The sequence below is a fragment of the Ips typographus genome, linkage group LG1 (assembly GCF_016097725.1).
Source record: "Ips typographus isolate SLU linkage group LG1, UJ_Ityp_2.0, whole genome shotgun sequence".
In the NCBI taxonomy this organism is placed as follows: domain Eukaryota; kingdom Metazoa; phylum Arthropoda; class Insecta; order Coleoptera; family Curculionidae; genus Ips; species Ips typographus.
The window spans coordinates 4,752,995-4,769,898 of NC_138422.1; the positions used below are offsets into that span (position 1 = coordinate 4,752,995).

The following is a 16,904-nucleotide window of genomic DNA, read 5'->3' on the forward strand; positions in this document are numbered from 1 at the left end:
TTGATCCAGAAAATAGGGTGTTGTGTTGTGTGTCAAATAACAAACGCCAATGCCAAAAATTTTCATGTTATTTTGAGTTTTGAGAAATAAAGTCCATGGAATGTGGAAGTGGAAGTAAAATGTGCCCTAATTATTATTTATGAACTACTGGAATGTGGGATACCTCTGTTACTCAATTAGTGCGAATTTTGCCGACAAATTATGTACTGTCAATGCATTCTATCTAAGCTTTTGTGTCCAGAGTCAAAGGTTTGGATTGCCTTTCTGGAAATAATGGGTAAGCTTGTATCCAATATTCATGTATTTTGTGGTTGCTTGAAAAGTATACTTCTATTAGTTTTTTTTGCTTTACGTTCCAATCTATAGAGAGAGTGAAATTTTTTCATTGTAGGTCAGAATTTGTTATTGTTATACTTAACTACTTTCCAGAAACTTTGTTTTGAAATTGCTTCTTAACTTGATATATTAGTTAATTATGTAAATTTTCAACTAAATTTATTTAGCAAACTCAATCAATTTTAGTTTATATGACTTAACCTTCAGACTGATTTAAACTAACATTTTTTGTTCAATTTGCTTGCAGTATCATCTTGCCAAAATAGATTTATATCTTTCACTTTACCAAAACAAATCAAGAGTTTTATAATGAGTTTGATGCAAAATTTCATGTTTTTTTTGTGTGATTGATATGGAACCAAGTATAAAACTGTAACATTGAAATGATATTTGGTTAATTGCTCTGTACTCTGTAGTACCTACTTATCAAGAGACTAATTACACAAGTGCCAAAAAAAAAACTTGTAGCACTAAGGTAGGTAAACAAACCATATGCCAAGAAGGGTATTTTAATACATTAAGGTCCAGTTGTACAATTGCAGTTCAAAGACTGGTACAGTTGAACTGTAACTGGTAGTTGAACTTTTCCATAAGAAATGCATTGCTGTCAAAGTGACATTTTTGACATAAACCAGGTTCAAAGGTTGAATTACTATTGTACAACTGGGCCTAAATATACTATTTATAACAAAATATATTTTACCAGTGCTTTAGATCTGTATAGCAACTGTATCTAATTTATATTAAGTTGAAATCTAATAACAAAGTAGAAATCAAAAAAAGTTATTTGTAAAACATTAAATAGTTTTTTTTTTTTCTTTGATGTGGTGTGAAGTTGTTGCTTAAAAACCAGCAATTGCTGGCTCTCATTGCTTTTGGTACCTAGTTTCCATTGTTGTAATATCTTGGTGGAATCTTTCATCTTGCTGGTCACTCACAGCACCCAAATTTTCCAGAAAAAATGATAAATGGGAATGGAGAAAGTGACCTTTTAAGACGGCTTTGCCTCAAGCTGTAATTTTTATGTGCAAGCAGCAAATATGTACTTTCTGCTCTTAATATAGAATGTACTATTATCGCTCGCTACCCTTGGCAACTTGCTATAAAGTAAACTCCTCATGAAAGAGTAACTTTTCGTTGATATTTGGAAGGGAAAAATGCACTATTATTGAATGTTTGTACAAAAACGCTATTTTGAATAGTTCAATAGCCTGTTAAAAGTTGGATTTTTAATGCATGAAAAATATTTATTTTACTTTTCTTCACTACAATCTTTAATAACACAACATTTAATAGTAGATAATAATTTGATAAAAATGCACTTTTTCAGTGATATGAATAAGCTATCAGTGTTCAACTCTCCTGTTGAAGTTCAAAAATGAGTTCTAGGCCAAATTCTGGCTCAAAAACTTCAACAGGACATAGAAGGACCGAATCTGGAACTCATAATCGACATAGTTCCACTAGTTCGGGCCACAATCGGTCTGATTCAGGTCAGAGTGTCGGCTCTGACCAACACGAGCGCCGGCATGGTCACCACAGGTCAAAAAGTGGAGTACACAATTCTGAAAGAGACTATCTTAGAGGGGAGCCTGATTGTAGGGTTTTAATTTTGTAATAAAATCACCTTGTCTTTAATTATTATATTTTAGTGCATAATATAAGAGTAGAGTTTCGTTCCTCGCATGTTATTAACACTGAAGCACCTCAGTACGCCCGTCCTACATCATTATATCCTTTGAGGAACAGCCATGATAGTGGTTTAGTGGGTCCAGACGCTTTACTTCCTGAAAGGGAACCAATTAAGTTTGAAATCAACTTAGTAGGCGCTCCTCCTGAAGTAGAGCAGTTGGTAAACAACATAAAACAAGTTGCAGAACAGTTCCTGTATCATTGGAAAACGTTTCCTATTAGTAAGTACCTACTTTAGTGATTTGACTTTTTATTTTTATGTATTAATTTGTATTCAATCATTTCTTCATCATTTTATGCACAATTGTTTTTAGTTCTCCCACATCCGGTTTCTCAGTGTGATAGTTTTCCAACATCTCAAGTTTCTTCTGATGGTTCTTTGGGAAGATGCAAAACAAAGTATCACCTCAGAGATTTGTTTATTGCTCCTTCATTTGACGAGTTGGATGCCGTGGCCGTCGATGCTAAAGGTGAACCCAGAAAGTTGTCCGGCAAACAATTGGAACACATTAGAGAAAGAGGGTGAGTCTAACAATTCTCTAGAACATTTCATTGACTTATCTTTTATTGGTTCCTTATGATGAAGTTATATGAAAAACGTTGATAATTCGTTTGAATTTACCCTTTTCTTAGCAAAAGTTATTCAATTCTCTGAATAATATAAAAGGTGTCCCATTTAAATGGGTTGGAAACCACTGGAGGTTCAAGATTGATTAAATAAAAAAAGTTATGTAATGTTGCTTTAAATCGGTATTGTTACGTTGATACAGGGTGAAAATCAAAAAAAGGCATATTTGAAAAATCATATCATTATATATGCTTTTTCGATAACATCTCACATCATATTTTTTTCATTGCAGGAACTGATTAAAAAAGCATGGTGATTCTAGCCTACTACGTTAAGCTTGTCTATTTACTTTCGTTTCTGTCATAAACATACATAATTGATGGACACTTTTGAAGCCATTTTAAAAATGCAGAAATTCAATATGGCGTCTACAAGGATGTTCAGTCGCGTGCAATGATTAGGTCTACACCAATTTAGACAGTACTTTCAGAAAGTACTTCTTAACTTCCAATAAGATTTTGCAAATTTGTTCTTTTTAGGTTTTCAACCATTATCAACGAAACGGTCCCGATTTAAAACATCATTAGCCTAACTTTTCTTCCATGTAATCAAAGTTGTATCTTCTACCGTGTCCTAAATCTCCAAGTAATTACGCTTATCTGGGACATCCTGTATATTATTTATTTCGTCAAGATTAACATAACTTGATTTTCTTTGGTGTCGGTACCGTTTACTTCGATTATAGTTTAGTTGAAATCTCGGTTGAAATGTTTAGCTTACTGCTCTAAATTACATCATTAACTATCTTCTTTTTGAATTTCACGAGCTCTTATTATTTTTATTTTTTTCTTCTATACTCTATTTAAAAACTAGGAGGAGCGAATGAGGAAGCCTGACATACACAAGCAAATATAACCAAAAAAATTCCCCAAATTTTATTTACGTGTTTGGGTGACATTGGCAGTTTGTGGATGTTTAGGATAAACCTGAAAATTCAAATAGTGGCCGAGCCGGTGTTTTTTGGCATAACCTGTTTATTTGTGATTTCTGCTGTGTAAATCATACCGCCAACTGGCCAATCACATTTGACCACTATTGCCAACCTAATTCGTCATCACTCCTCCTAGTTTTTAAAAAAACTATTGTCACTGAATAATTTTTGTTCTGAACTTTTGTTCTTTAATGACTGTGGGTGTTTCAAATACAAAGGGGATTACTTTGTATGCGTTTATTTTAATTTTTCTCTTTTTAAACTCTTAAATGTTTTTCTGTGAGAGGTTGGTATGCTACGTTTTTTATGTTAGCAACTGTTATACTATTAAACATATTTTATGAAATTTGATATACATGTTTATTAGATGACAATTCATTCATTTGTTGTACAGGGTTGGTCCGTATATTTAGGCAGCAGTATGAAAAAACTGTTAATACAAAAGTTATAGAATTTCTCCTATATCACCAGAAAATGTAAATGAAAGTTGATGCTCCATCCAACGTACAGAGCTAATTTGACGTCACGCTGACGTAATTTAACAAATCAATATATTGACCAACTGTCAAATTATATCGTGACGTCAAAAGATGATAACGTTCAGTTTCTTTGATTATTCATGGCAATTGACACTTTAAAAATAAAATTAACTCTCATCAACTCGAAAACGGCTAAACTAAATGTCTCTGTTATGTTAATAACTGAGTATTTTGGATAACTCACTATTTATTAGCCTACATATTTTAAGAGAATTGTGAGCTTTATTTTTCCTATTTTATTAACAAATTATTAAAATTATACTAACTTAATAATAATAATTCATAACATGATTGGTGTGATTTTCCTAAAATATGTTACAAATAAATTATTCAATTATTTACTGGTGTGCAGATTGTTTAAATTTATACATTTCTTAATATCAAATGTCCAATCAAATTAACCTTCTTGCAAATAATGTTGTATTTTTTTTCATTATGCTTACATGAATTGTTGAGATATATAAAAAGTAACAAAAGTTCAAGTACAATATTCTCAGTGACTACTACTTGATTTTAAACATAACACCGTACCATCATATTATGCCACTCGACTCATTTTATAACCGATCGCGTTGTTTTGTAAAGCTTGCACAAGGATAACTTTGGAAAACCAAAAAGATTGAACCAGGAACAACTAGAAAGTATTAGATTATATGGGTATGTTAGATTCTTGTGCAGTGACTTCTACCGTTTCGTTTTTTTTTTGTTTTGTGCAATTCAGTGTCTGATGAATGTGGTAATTGAAGTTATGCTCTTTCGGAAAACAAGTTTTAAACTAATCTTTATCACCATTTTTTATGCATACTTTAACTTCCACTTGCTACAGAGAAGAAAGTTTTGACTTTCAGTTTTTTATTGGGTTTATAACAATTTATTTTGCGTTTACATTTATTTCGCTGCAAGTGAATTATAATGTTAGTTTTTTTTCCATGTACATAAAGTATAGAAATATTATTCATAGTGTCAGTGTTTTTGCCATTATATAGAATGCCGATGTTTAACGAGACTGTAAAACTGATCTGAACTTTCAAAATTGTTGTCTATTTTCTCAATTGGCTTGCGCCTTAGTTAAAAAGTCTTGTTTGGTTTTGCTTTGAATGCAGTGTTTGGAGACTGAGTAGCATTTTGTGTGACAAAAGTTTTACTTTTTTTTAAATGTTTTTCGCCATACTTATGGTTGGATCAACTGCATTTCAGAGAGTTTGAAGTTGAGTCGTTAAATTTTCCCGGTCAGCAACATCGCTGGAAGCTGTCGCAACTGCTGCAAAAAGGTTCAGAAAATAGCAGAAATTCACTCTTGGACGACTTGGCTCTGGCCCTACGTTTTATTTTTGTCACCGCCCGTGGACGCATTTTTTCACATTTTTTTAGTATCAAGCAAGCGGCTAAAGCTTTGCTTGCCGGCTTGCTTCGAATTTTGGATATTCTTGTTGGAATACCCAGCCTACAAGCGCACAATTTGGATGCGAAAATACGTGAAGAACGTAGCAAGTATCTTGTTGCGGAACTGGTTTGTCGAGTGAGTTTGTTTTGAGTTTTAAGGCGGGTGACACACTAGGAAATCTACTTTCACAGAACTTATTTTGGAAGTATATTAGCCTCACACGAGTTTCTTGTTTATGGTACGGTCTACTCCTTCACATCAACCAATTTGATATTGCCATAGCAATCAATTCTTTGGCCGTATCAGCAACAATGACCTGTTTATCCGTTGCTCGACAACCGCTTATACAGTGCAGGCTAAAAGTTTAAATTAATGTAATGAGCAGTTCAGTTTTTTTTTTAAATCATATCATCCAAATTCTCTTTACATCAATATTCCTAATTCTTTTGTCAACGTGACACAAACAAGTTCTACGAAATTATAAAAGTCACTTTTATGATTTCACCTCCACTGTGAGTACTTCTCTCTACGAAATTAGGTCTTCTAGCGTGTCATTCGTCGTACACTCACGGAAATAATTTGGCTGGTTCTTATTAGAACGAAAACGAAGATGCCTTGGAAATCCTATGTTCCTACATAAAAAAGCAATTACGCCGAGCGGCCACCGAGAAATTTGAAGTAGCTAGAGAATGTAGTCAACCGCCCGTCGCGCTGCCTTATCGTTTTCTCACCCCTTCTGGGTCCGAACTGGATTTACGTTTATGGGATCGTAACTTAATGCGGAAAGTGTTACCGATCTTAGTAACGATATTGGAACGAGAAACTAGAGGATGGTTTTTGCATTTTCGGGAAAGATTAATTGCTGAACTAAGAGCCCAAAAAATGCCTGATGAAGATATTGAGCGAGAAGTAAACGACGCTGTTATGAAGGAGTATTTGCAGAGAGTGTACAACAGCATCCTGTCACATCCTGACATTAATGGGCTGGGAGACGGAATTGCGCAGCTATTAGTTCAGCAAGCGCAGAGTGTAGTTCTAATGCACCGTGCTGTAAGTGTAATACTTCGATCTGCCAAGTACTTTCTTTGACATGATTGTTTAAATAGGTGGAAAACGTCCAACATCGCTTACATAAAACTCAGGAAGAAGTTAAAAATAAACTCAAAAGTAGTCATCCTATATTGTCCCGAATTGATCCTTGGCTCAGGGCAAAGTTAAGACATTCAGAGCAACGTTTTAGTCTTGAAAACCAATGGAGCGCTCATGAAGAAGCTTTAGCTTTGTGTACCTCACAAAGGTTGTACCAAACCGTATATTTCCTTAATAGGGATTTGGCTTTTATGCGAGAAGTATGTATTGTGATTTTACGTGATTTGTGTAAGTAACCTGAAATATCGAAACAGAGAGAACCGGCTTTACTGCGAGAATTGAAGAAGGTGAAGACCCCTACGCGGAGTTTTCTTTGGCCAACTCAAATTTGGTTGCCTACCAATTGGATTGTGCGAAGAAATTTCCAAGGGCAGTCAGAGGTTGTGCCAACGGTTCTTAGTAAACACGCCACTAGTATTACCACTCCGAGATCAGATCCCAGTCAACCGGTAAGTTAAGTTTATTTTAGTTAAGTTATTAGCTTTTAAATAGTTGTGGTCGAGATGGTTTTAAGGTGAATTGATTACGATTGATTACGATTAATGGTCAACAGATTGTAAAACATGTTAAAGTTCAAACTGAGGAAATATGTTTATGTTCACGTAGTTTGAGCGCGCGGATATAGCTTTATATTAAATTATTATAGAGGCGTATGTTCGTTGAAGTATTAACCTGAGTTGTTGGTTGCAGTAACATTCTTTAAAATGAGATAGACATTGTAAATATTCTAGTAAACATGCGTCGTATTTTAGTTGTAGTGTTTACTAGAGTATTTTTCATAAAAGTCGTGTAACTTATGAGCTTATGACATCTGATGACACTTGAACTTCGTAAAATACCGATCCACACTTATGTCACTCAACAAAGTCACTCTCCAATATTGTCAAATACCATACAGGGTGTTTCATAACGCAACCGACATCGCAGGTACTCTGAAGATGGATGTCTGCAACAGTTTTGCAGTCAGTTTTTTTCGAATATCGTCGGATAATGAAACTTTTAAAACGGCATTAAGTTCAGCTTGAAATTGCGCACCGTCCCAATTTAAACTTTCTCGTATCTCTTATACTTTTCGAGATCCCAATGGTGAAGGTCGAATTTGAATTACCTTGTATTTGAAATTAAAAAAAAAAGATCCTTTTATTGAGCAAATAAAATACAGGGTTTTCCATTTAAAATAATCAAAATATCTCTCAAAAATGTGACAAGTAGCTGACATATGTCAATTTGGACATCAGATTCTGACGATGATAACAATAGTAAATTTAAACTATGCTGTCAGATTAAAATTAATGGAGTTAGCTATTGAGTAGCATATAAACGATCAGTTCTTGGGTTATACGATTTAAACAATAGTAATTTTCACTTATTTGATTATTTCTTATGAATTATATTAACTCTTGTGGCTTTTTTGGTAAAAAAACGGTCTATAACTTTATCTTGTCACCTTTACATTTATGTATTAAGCGCGCAAAATATGACTTTTTTGCGCTGAAAATAAAGTTTGCTGATTCCAGAACTGAATGTTTGTAGGAAATAATAATTATTTGTATTACCTGTAGGTATAACTATTTGCTCAAATAAGTTTGGAAATAACTATTCAAATATGTCCTACCGTTGGTTTATTTCTTTTTTCAGGTGTTCCTGGTAGAGAAAGAAGTCGTACGCACAACTACCACCAGATGGCCGCTTTGGCGAGTGTTCAATTACGTCCATCGTACGTGGTGCTGGACTTGGAACGCTATGTTTTTCTTTGGCATCGTGATTCCGTGGTGCAGTCCTCTTGGACTACGTGCGCTTCTTCTTCTTGAACCGTTTATGCCCGATTTGGAGTTATCTCAGGTTAACGGAACTTTATTTCCTAGGAAGAGTAGCGCAACGGCCACACTGGCATCTCGTCTTTTGTGCCTTTGGCGACACATTTCAAAATCTCGCACGCACTTTGAAACCAAGCCGGACACGGGGTTTATTGGCAAAGGTTTTACGAGACATTTAAATCGAATATGGAATTACTTTTTTAAAGGTCTTTTTGGAACTATAGGGTTGGTGTTCATCTTTCCTTTAATTTGCTTGTCTGCTATTATTGTGAGTTTTTTCATTGCATTGACTGCTGTTGTTTGGATGCCTGTTTTGACCTTATTAGTTCAAATCACTAATGGTTTGATGTATGACTTGGATAGCCCGGAACCTCATAGAAATCGTTTTTTTATTTTATTTGAGGCAGTTTTTTGGAACATTGTGGTGCAAGGATGCTTACAACCGCTAGCGGCTATTTTTGTCGCATTAATCGTCTGTCCGCTGATCTGTTTTGTAATTCTAACCGGAGGAGTGGCAAGATATTGGTTCAGACTTGTATGGGATACTACACTGTTTCATCTTTTAATCAGAAAACGCGGTAGAATACCTGCTTGTGACAGCTTTGCAGTAAAGAGAATTGCTGGTCCGGGCTTAGCTTCTGATTATTACTTCCAAATCAGTCCTGAACAAGCTTTGGCGGCTTTTGAAGCAAAAATGGAATGGGACGAGCTTGCCGCATTTCAAACAGTAATGGAAAACACAATTGTTCAGCCTCAGAAAGACTTCAGCCATTTCGTAGAAGCGTGCTTCGGCAGCTTTTCAGCGCAGCTATCCAAAACGGGTCCATATAAAACCTTGGAGAAGGAAGCACAGGATTTGTTGACACTCCTGCACGAGAAACTTGAGCGGCGTCGCAGGGATTTACAAACCGGTCTTAGCGTTACGGTGAAAAGCAAAATTAAACTAACCACTCAAGAACTGAAAGTGGCTATACAACAAGGAGCGATGATGCTGGAGAAGTTCTATCCTAATCACATTTTTCACCGACTGGGATGTACCGAAGACGAGTTTTGGGATAATAAAGCGCTCAGTCCAGGCGACTGGGCTGGTTTGGCTGGATTGCTATATTCAGAGTTGTTCAGTCTAGATTTTTTGACGCCACTGGATCATACGGACACGACGTTTCGCTTGGATCCACATCCGCAAACTGACTTGTCTAGATATACTGAAATGGTTCAGTGCGCTCAACTCGGTAAGTGTTTTATAATAATTGTTTTTCTTATAGGATTAATTATGATTAATGTTTTGTTACATCAAGTTGAAACCCTATCCTCAAGTTATTTTATTAGAAAAAGTCACCGTCCATTCGCTAGTTCTTAAAATTAAACATTTGGTTTGGAAATTAACGAATAGTTTTAAAAGATTAAAATTTGATGAATACAGGATGAATATTATGTCAACTAGATAGAATAGTGTCTTTGTCCTGAACAAAGTCTTACTATAATAAAAGAGTACCTCAGTTATATCAATGCCAGTAGCAGAACTTGGAAAACTTAATAATTCACGTATCTATTTGAAGGTGCTGGCGGTCCTGATTTACTTGGTAATGTTTACACGCCGAGAGGAAACATTCAAGTTCATTCACCATACTTGGAAGTCTCGTCTTTTAATCCTCGAGTTAAACAATCAGCGACTGGCAAAAAAACCGACAAGAAAAAGTAATTGCTCATCACAGGATTAATATTAACATGATTAACTGAACCTAAATGTTTTGAATCATAGTGAAACCACTACACCGATAAGCTCATTGCGAAGCGCTAGATCGACGCTTTGGTTCCCGTGGAAACGCCAGTATCGACCATATTCCCCGGACAAAATGGTCATCCCCTTACCGGTTCCGCATCCTGCTCAAATAGCCGTTACCATATACAATAGAGACTCTGACGATCCGATCTCTCTAGATTCAGACGTTTGTCAGAGCTTGCTCAGATGTATAGAAGAACATCACGCTTCACCGGATGATAGCGGTAAGTAAATACCTGTTGTAATGATATTGTCTCGTTTAAATTGTAAAGCCCTTTTTGCCCAACAAGTTAAACGAGACGTGCGTTTATTACTTTGATAAACGCCTGTACCGAGATCTTGTTTCAGAGGTCAGACCAGTCAGAATCAAACCACTCGGTAGAAAACTATAATTTAATAACTAAATAGTAGTTAAAACTAAACGAGAAAATGGTTGGTTTATCAACTATTTGAATCGGAATAAAACCTTCAAACATAATTCCTAAAAGTAACACTCTTAACAATACCTTTTACATGCACAAAATATTACAATAATTAAATTTGTTAAACAATGATTAGGGCAGCTTTCTGTAGGGTTTGGCACTCGCGTTTTATTATAATTTAGGAAATGGTTTACTATTCAATTAATTTACGAACCCGGTGCGGGTTGCAGAATTTGGGACGACTACATCATGATGTTATGAGGCGGAGTCTCCGACCGTCTCCCTTACCAACGCCTTTCGAGCCGATTGATTGGCTTGCGTAGCCCGCTTCCTCTTTCTGCATAGCAGTAGTGGTGATTGGTCATCGCTAAAAATAGCGATGATATGTGCATTCTGACTGTAACCTTGCCTCGCGCATTTTATTATTTTGCCATCTCCGAATATCTGCTTTAATTTAATGAATTTATACTTTTAAATAATAAGTCCATCTTTTAAATTAAAGGATTTTCCATTCGTGACAATATTTTCTTATTTTGTGTGCCACTTTTGCATAGTTTGATTATTAATTTTACAGGGATAGGCCGTTTTCGTAGCGCAGAAGATTCCTGCGGCACAATGAGTTCAAGTTCGGGAACGTTAGACAGCCCTCCAACCAGAGTAGACGACACTAATCAGTCCAACGAGGGAGTTTATCAGTGGACGTTGAGCAATTGGGGACAGCGAAAGCGTAACAATTCGGGCAGCGTCAAAGTCGATCTTGCCAGTCCGGAGGACGTTACTTTGGACAGTGACAGTACCCGAGTTGTTTTCAGCACGTACGGTACAACAGTTTAAGGTTGAAAACTCAATATTTAGTACCGTAAACATGTCCTACTTTGCCCAGCAAATTATAGTTTTTTTATATGTCTTTTAGTCACTTTTGGGGCATTTTTATTCTAAAATTTTTTTTCAGACTTATTGATATGGTTGTAATATGTCAAAGAATTTAGAGCTCAAGGTAACATAAGAATATTGAGAAAAAAAAATTTGGTGGGCATTTTGACTGTTAAAAATCCGCTAAACCCCTTGCAGTAGAACTACGGAGTTGGCAGATGTAAAAAAATCGCATTAAGCCTGTTTATGGGCAAAGTTGATCCCGCTGGGCAAAGTAGGACATGTTTACGGTAATGCTCTCTGTAAGATAATAGTCCGTGACTTTTTGATCTGTTTATTTTTTATTTAGTTATTGGGGACGGTTTCAACTGTCGACGTTTGTGATTTTTTTGTTTTACGCAGTTTTTAAATATTGTTTGGTGTTAATTCAGTTAAAATGGAATATTTTTCATTTTTGCTAAACCACAGCTTTAATTTTTCTAGTGATTTGCAGTTGATTTTCGTAAGTATAAGCAGTAATTTATGGAGAGAACGTCTATTAACTATAAGAGGTAGCTTTTAGATATTAAATATCGAATTGAAAGTCGAATAAACTATTGTGCTACTTTATAAAGTCGCGATTTTTATAGAAAGTAGCAAAATCGATCGTGGTAATATAAATTTAACAGTATTACGTTAGAAGATTAACAGTCGTTTTGTTGCTTTAGTCAATTTCGAAATCGCAGCAATACAGAATCAATGCAAATTTAAAATAACTTCTTCTTTGACATACTATGATTCAGTCACATTTTAAAATAGGGTTCATAGTTCATTATTGTGAATGCGGAAAATTACTTGGTGGGTTGAAAGAGTGATACTATTAACATTCACTTACCTGTGATAGGTAACACTAAAAACAGCATTTACTCAAGTCTCAGATAAACCATTCAATAATTATTTTCATGGATTATTGTGCCTACACATTCATTTAGTGGGAAGTACAGTTAGAGTAGTATTTCAACATGATGTCTTTTGGAATCACTTCACTTGTTTATGAACTTGTATAAATAACTGTCAAACCACATTTAATTTATTTTGGTTTGACTCTAAATTATTTAAACTAACATGACGCCCACGTTGCCATTTGTAACTTGTGTATGTATCTGTATTTTCTGCATTGCAAGGTTAATTTACAATAAATAATAATAAACCTACAATTTTTAAGTTTATACAGTGAAGACGCGCAATTTGGAACAAATTCATTTAAAATTAAGGGTTTGGCTTTTTGAAAATACGTTCCTACACGTCGATATTTATTTTTTGTCTACGGTTTTTTTATGGTAAATGCATGTATACAGGGCTGCACAAAAATAAAAAAAAATAAAAACCGCAATGTCGGGTATCTAATATGGTACTTTACAATGTGAAAGTATCATATTAGACGATACGGATGAAAAGTGTCAATGGCAGAGTGCCAATTATTTTCAGGTATCTCGTCAGACAAATTAGAAAAAAATATATAAACTAATTTCAAAAACGTCTTTTTTTACTAAGAAGTACTAAGAATTTTAAAGCGGCATTTTATTATGTTCCAAATTGCGCAGCTTTACCCCAATTTAAACTTCCTTGTATCTCTTCAAATAACCGAGATCAAAAAACGGGCATCTTGTATATGGATCAAGGTTTTACATAAATATGTTAGTGTTATCTACACAGTATGGTATTTCCCAAGACCGCACATGTGTAATACAGAAGTAATGAACTATGAAACCCTGAAAAAAATGGATAACACTGATATTCAGGGTGTTTATTAATGATATGCTAACTTTTAAGAGTTATCCTTGAATCCATTTTAAAACAAACAAATCGTATGAGCACAAGATATACCTATAAAAATATCCTTTGTTTCTTCAAGCAGTATTAAACAACAATACTGCTTGAAGAAACAACTTATTTCTGATCGGTACTTCTGGCGTAGAACTTTATTTTGGTTACTAGTAGAAAAATAATGCCAGATTTGACCAGTAACATTCTTTGATAATAGGCTGAGTATTTACGTGTCATTCTCAAACTTCTTAATTTTCTCAACAGTTTATGTGATTTTATGTGCATTTTATTCAGAACCATTGCCACAGTATAAAAAATATAAATCATAACTGTAAAATCACTTTTGTGACGGAAAAAGGTACAGTTAGTCCCTGCAAAATCTTTAGACGGTACTATACTGGTATATTTAAATTATTTATACTGTGGCGGACGCATTTTTGGAACAATTTTTTTCTTCAAATTATTTTTCTGTAATATTTGAAGCAGTGATGAAAATACTGTTTCTGGGTACTGCTTTTATTTTGACACAATAAACAAGGTATGCGGAAAGTCAAACAAAAATAGGTCGACAAAACTATATCATAAACAGGTAAACATTTTTGAACTTGATCTTTGCTTCTTAGTTGTCACATTCAAAAGATTTATTTGTATGACATGAGAACGTCTTCCTATTTTTGTGTTATTCTCCATTTTTTGCATAAATATTTACCGGAAGCCGATGTCATTCAACGCACAATGAATTTATTTACTACCCAGCTTTATGTCATCTTATTTTTGTTTCCTCTGACTGCATATTAAGGAACACCCTGTATAGAGCGTTTCATAAGTAAAACTATATTTTTAGTCAGGTTGCATCTAATAAAACAAAATTTTCTCCCATAATCCAGTTTTCTATTAGTAGTTTGCTTTTGGTACACAAGTTTATTGGTTTTAATAACAAAAAAAACTATTGCGCTAAATGACAAGATATTTTTAAGCATTGACTATACATTATACAGCGCTTTTGTATATGATGCAATAAAGTTTAAAACCCTTTTTAACGGCTGGTAATGTCAAAACTTGCCATAACTTTATTACATTTTACAAACATTTAAAACGCGATTACGTACGCTCAGTCAAACGGTTACAATTAAATTAGCTTATGTGAACATAACACAGCTAGTTCAAAATATATAATGATATTACTTAGGAATTAAAAATTGCTAGAATTAATGCTACTGTAAGTAGGCTTTGAAATTACCAAAAAATTGCGAAGGGAACCGCCAATCAAAATTACGTTCGTCTGGTGCAGTGTCATTTCTTATAATATAAATAATTTATTTTAAAATCATAACCTTTGCTTCAACGGTCCAAAATTTACTCACAAAAATGCAATTATTTGTAATAATACTATTGTGTTTTTTTTTAAATATTTTTAAGAATTAGGGCAGAAAGACCATTTCGGTCGATAGCCCATTTCGTAATGAAATAAAGATTGTTTATTATTATTATTATTTTAAGAATTGCAGAATTTAGATAGTTTGCTTATTATTTGATATAGGGTCAAATTATTGAATTCACACTGTTTTAATTTACATCACAAACCAATTGAAATTATAGTAATTCTTATGATGTGTAATATTAATACCATTTTAGGCGATTTAACAACGCAATTGATGATCTGAATAATAAAGTAAAATCAAAATGACAATTACACTTCAAGTCTGTGTCACAATGACAATATTTTTCGTGAATTTGATTTACACATCAATTATTTATAAGCATGGGCGTATGAAAAAAAGGTTGTGTAATTAAAGTGTCATATACAAGGTGTTTTGCAAAATGGATCAGAAAACTTAGGGGAGATAATTCTATACGACAAAATAATAGACGTACTTTTTATTTTGATAAATCTAACCGTTTACGCGCAAATCAGCTAGTCTCTACTAGCTAAAATTTCGGAAAAATTTAATAATTTCTCATATCCTCTTAAGTTTCTTGATCCATTTTTTAGATACGCTGTATCTACATTTCAAATTCCTACTAAAATCGTAAAAAGTAGAAGTAAAGGTCCTCTTGATAAAAGTGTTAATCTTATTGAAAAAATAAACTCACGAAAAAATTGTGAATGTGAGCTTTTATGTTTTGTTTTTAATTTTGAGTTTTATATGTCGCGCCATTAAGTGCTTTGTATTTTTGTACATAAGTTTTATATAATGTATTTATTATACCTATATTTACTCTGTAGAGTTGCATTTACCTTTAGAGTACAATAATCGTAGGTACCAAACAGTTTTGTGAGGACAATTTCAGTCAATCAAAATTTGATCTATGCATTCAAAAAATCGTTTAAATGACTGATATTTTTCTCGGAAATAAAGTGATTTGATTAATAGCGGCTTGACTGGAATTGTTTTTATAATGATATCCAGTGACATTGACGCTTTGTGTTAAATTGTTTAATAAAATGCATTTAAGACTGATGACGGTATGTTTATTTTCCTTATTTACTGGTTTTATTTTTTGTTGGTTTTTCCAGTTTTTGTGAAAAATTAATATTATTTTGTTTATAATGGTTTTTGTCTTTCTGTTTCTGATCAAGTTAATCTCTTGTGTTTCCAATTGTTACTTGTTATAGTTATCTTGTATTTATTTATCTTTTGCTAATTATTCATAAATTTTAGTATCTTCGTCACATCTTCACTATATCTAAAGCCAGAAAAGCGTAGTTTCCGCAAAAGGAATATGTTTAACAGTTTAACCAAAGAACGGAACAAAATGTGGTGTCATTTTAAAAATTTGGTGCGCGATTTAACTACAACTCCATCAAAAACCCACTGAAGTGTGGTTTGTAAATAATACTACTTTAAGATGTAAGCGTAAACAAATGTTCAAGTAGGTGACGGCAGGCGTTTTTTTCTATCTCTTAAATCAAGAATCATTATTTAAACTCAATAATTTGTAATATTATGTGACGTGACGTGGAACAAAACAATTGAATAACGTTATACAGGGTGTCCCTGAAAGGTCTTTACAACGAGCTGCCGTAGTTAACTAGGGTCAAAATAAAGCGATTTACCCATATTTGCCTTTATCCAAAAGTTGATAATTACAGGGCGGCAAAGTTAAAACTTAAAAATCAATTTTTAATCGTAGTTTTTATACCAAACATTTTAAATTATGAAATTAGGTATCAGGGGTGATCACTTTTGAGTATAAAAGCGTATTTGCCTTTTATTTCTGCTTAGAAAAGGTATACCTTAGGTAAGAGTTTTCGAGAAAAATGCGTTTGAACTACTAAATGTACGTTAATCTCAGTCTAAAACAGTCTCCAGAAGTAGCTCTCTAATTATCAACTTTTGGATTAAAGCAAATATGGCTAAATCGCTTTATTTTGACCCCAGCTAACTGCGGCAGAGCGTTCTAAAGACCTTTCAGGGACACACTGTATAGAAGATAGGTGCCGTGCATGTCGGTTTTCAATTATTTGCCCAACCGCTTCGGTCACGTAAATATATTTGTAAAAATAGAGATTTTTTCTCAAAACAAAAGACAGCTTGTTATG

General features: G+C 33.9%; 1 protein-coding gene across 3 annotated transcripts; it reads left to right on the top strand.

The window, feature by feature from the left end:
- The first annotated feature begins 8 nt into the window (after nt 1-8).
- Nucleotides 9-15,822, top strand: LOC145740088 (uncharacterized). Of its 3 annotated transcripts, XR_014181336.1 has the most exons (14): nt 9-277; nt 1,667-1,934; nt 1,989-2,249; nt 2,343-2,550; nt 4,712-4,783; nt 5,324-5,645; nt 6,108-6,560; nt 6,617-6,859; nt 6,914-7,108; nt 8,298-9,708; nt 10,036-10,174; nt 10,239-10,483; nt 11,256-13,949; nt 14,000-15,822. XR_014181336.1 is itself a non-coding variant. In XM_081995438.1 (13 exons), exons 2-13 carry the CDS (start codon nt 1,715-1,717, stop codon nt 11,513-11,515), a joined length of 4,029 nt encoding a protein of 1,342 aa, XP_081851564.1. In that variant the 5' UTR covers nt 9-277; nt 1,667-1,714; the 3' UTR covers nt 11,516-15,822. The 3 variants fall into 3 exon arrangements, 2 of the variants coding, with proteins under 2 accessions (XP_081851564.1, XP_081851565.1); XM_081995438.1 differs by having other exon boundaries at nt 11,256-15,822; XM_081995439.1 differs by lacking the exon at nt 4,712-4,783 and having other exon boundaries at nt 10-277; nt 11,256-15,822.
- Nucleotides 15,823-16,904: the final 1,082 nt, after the last annotated feature.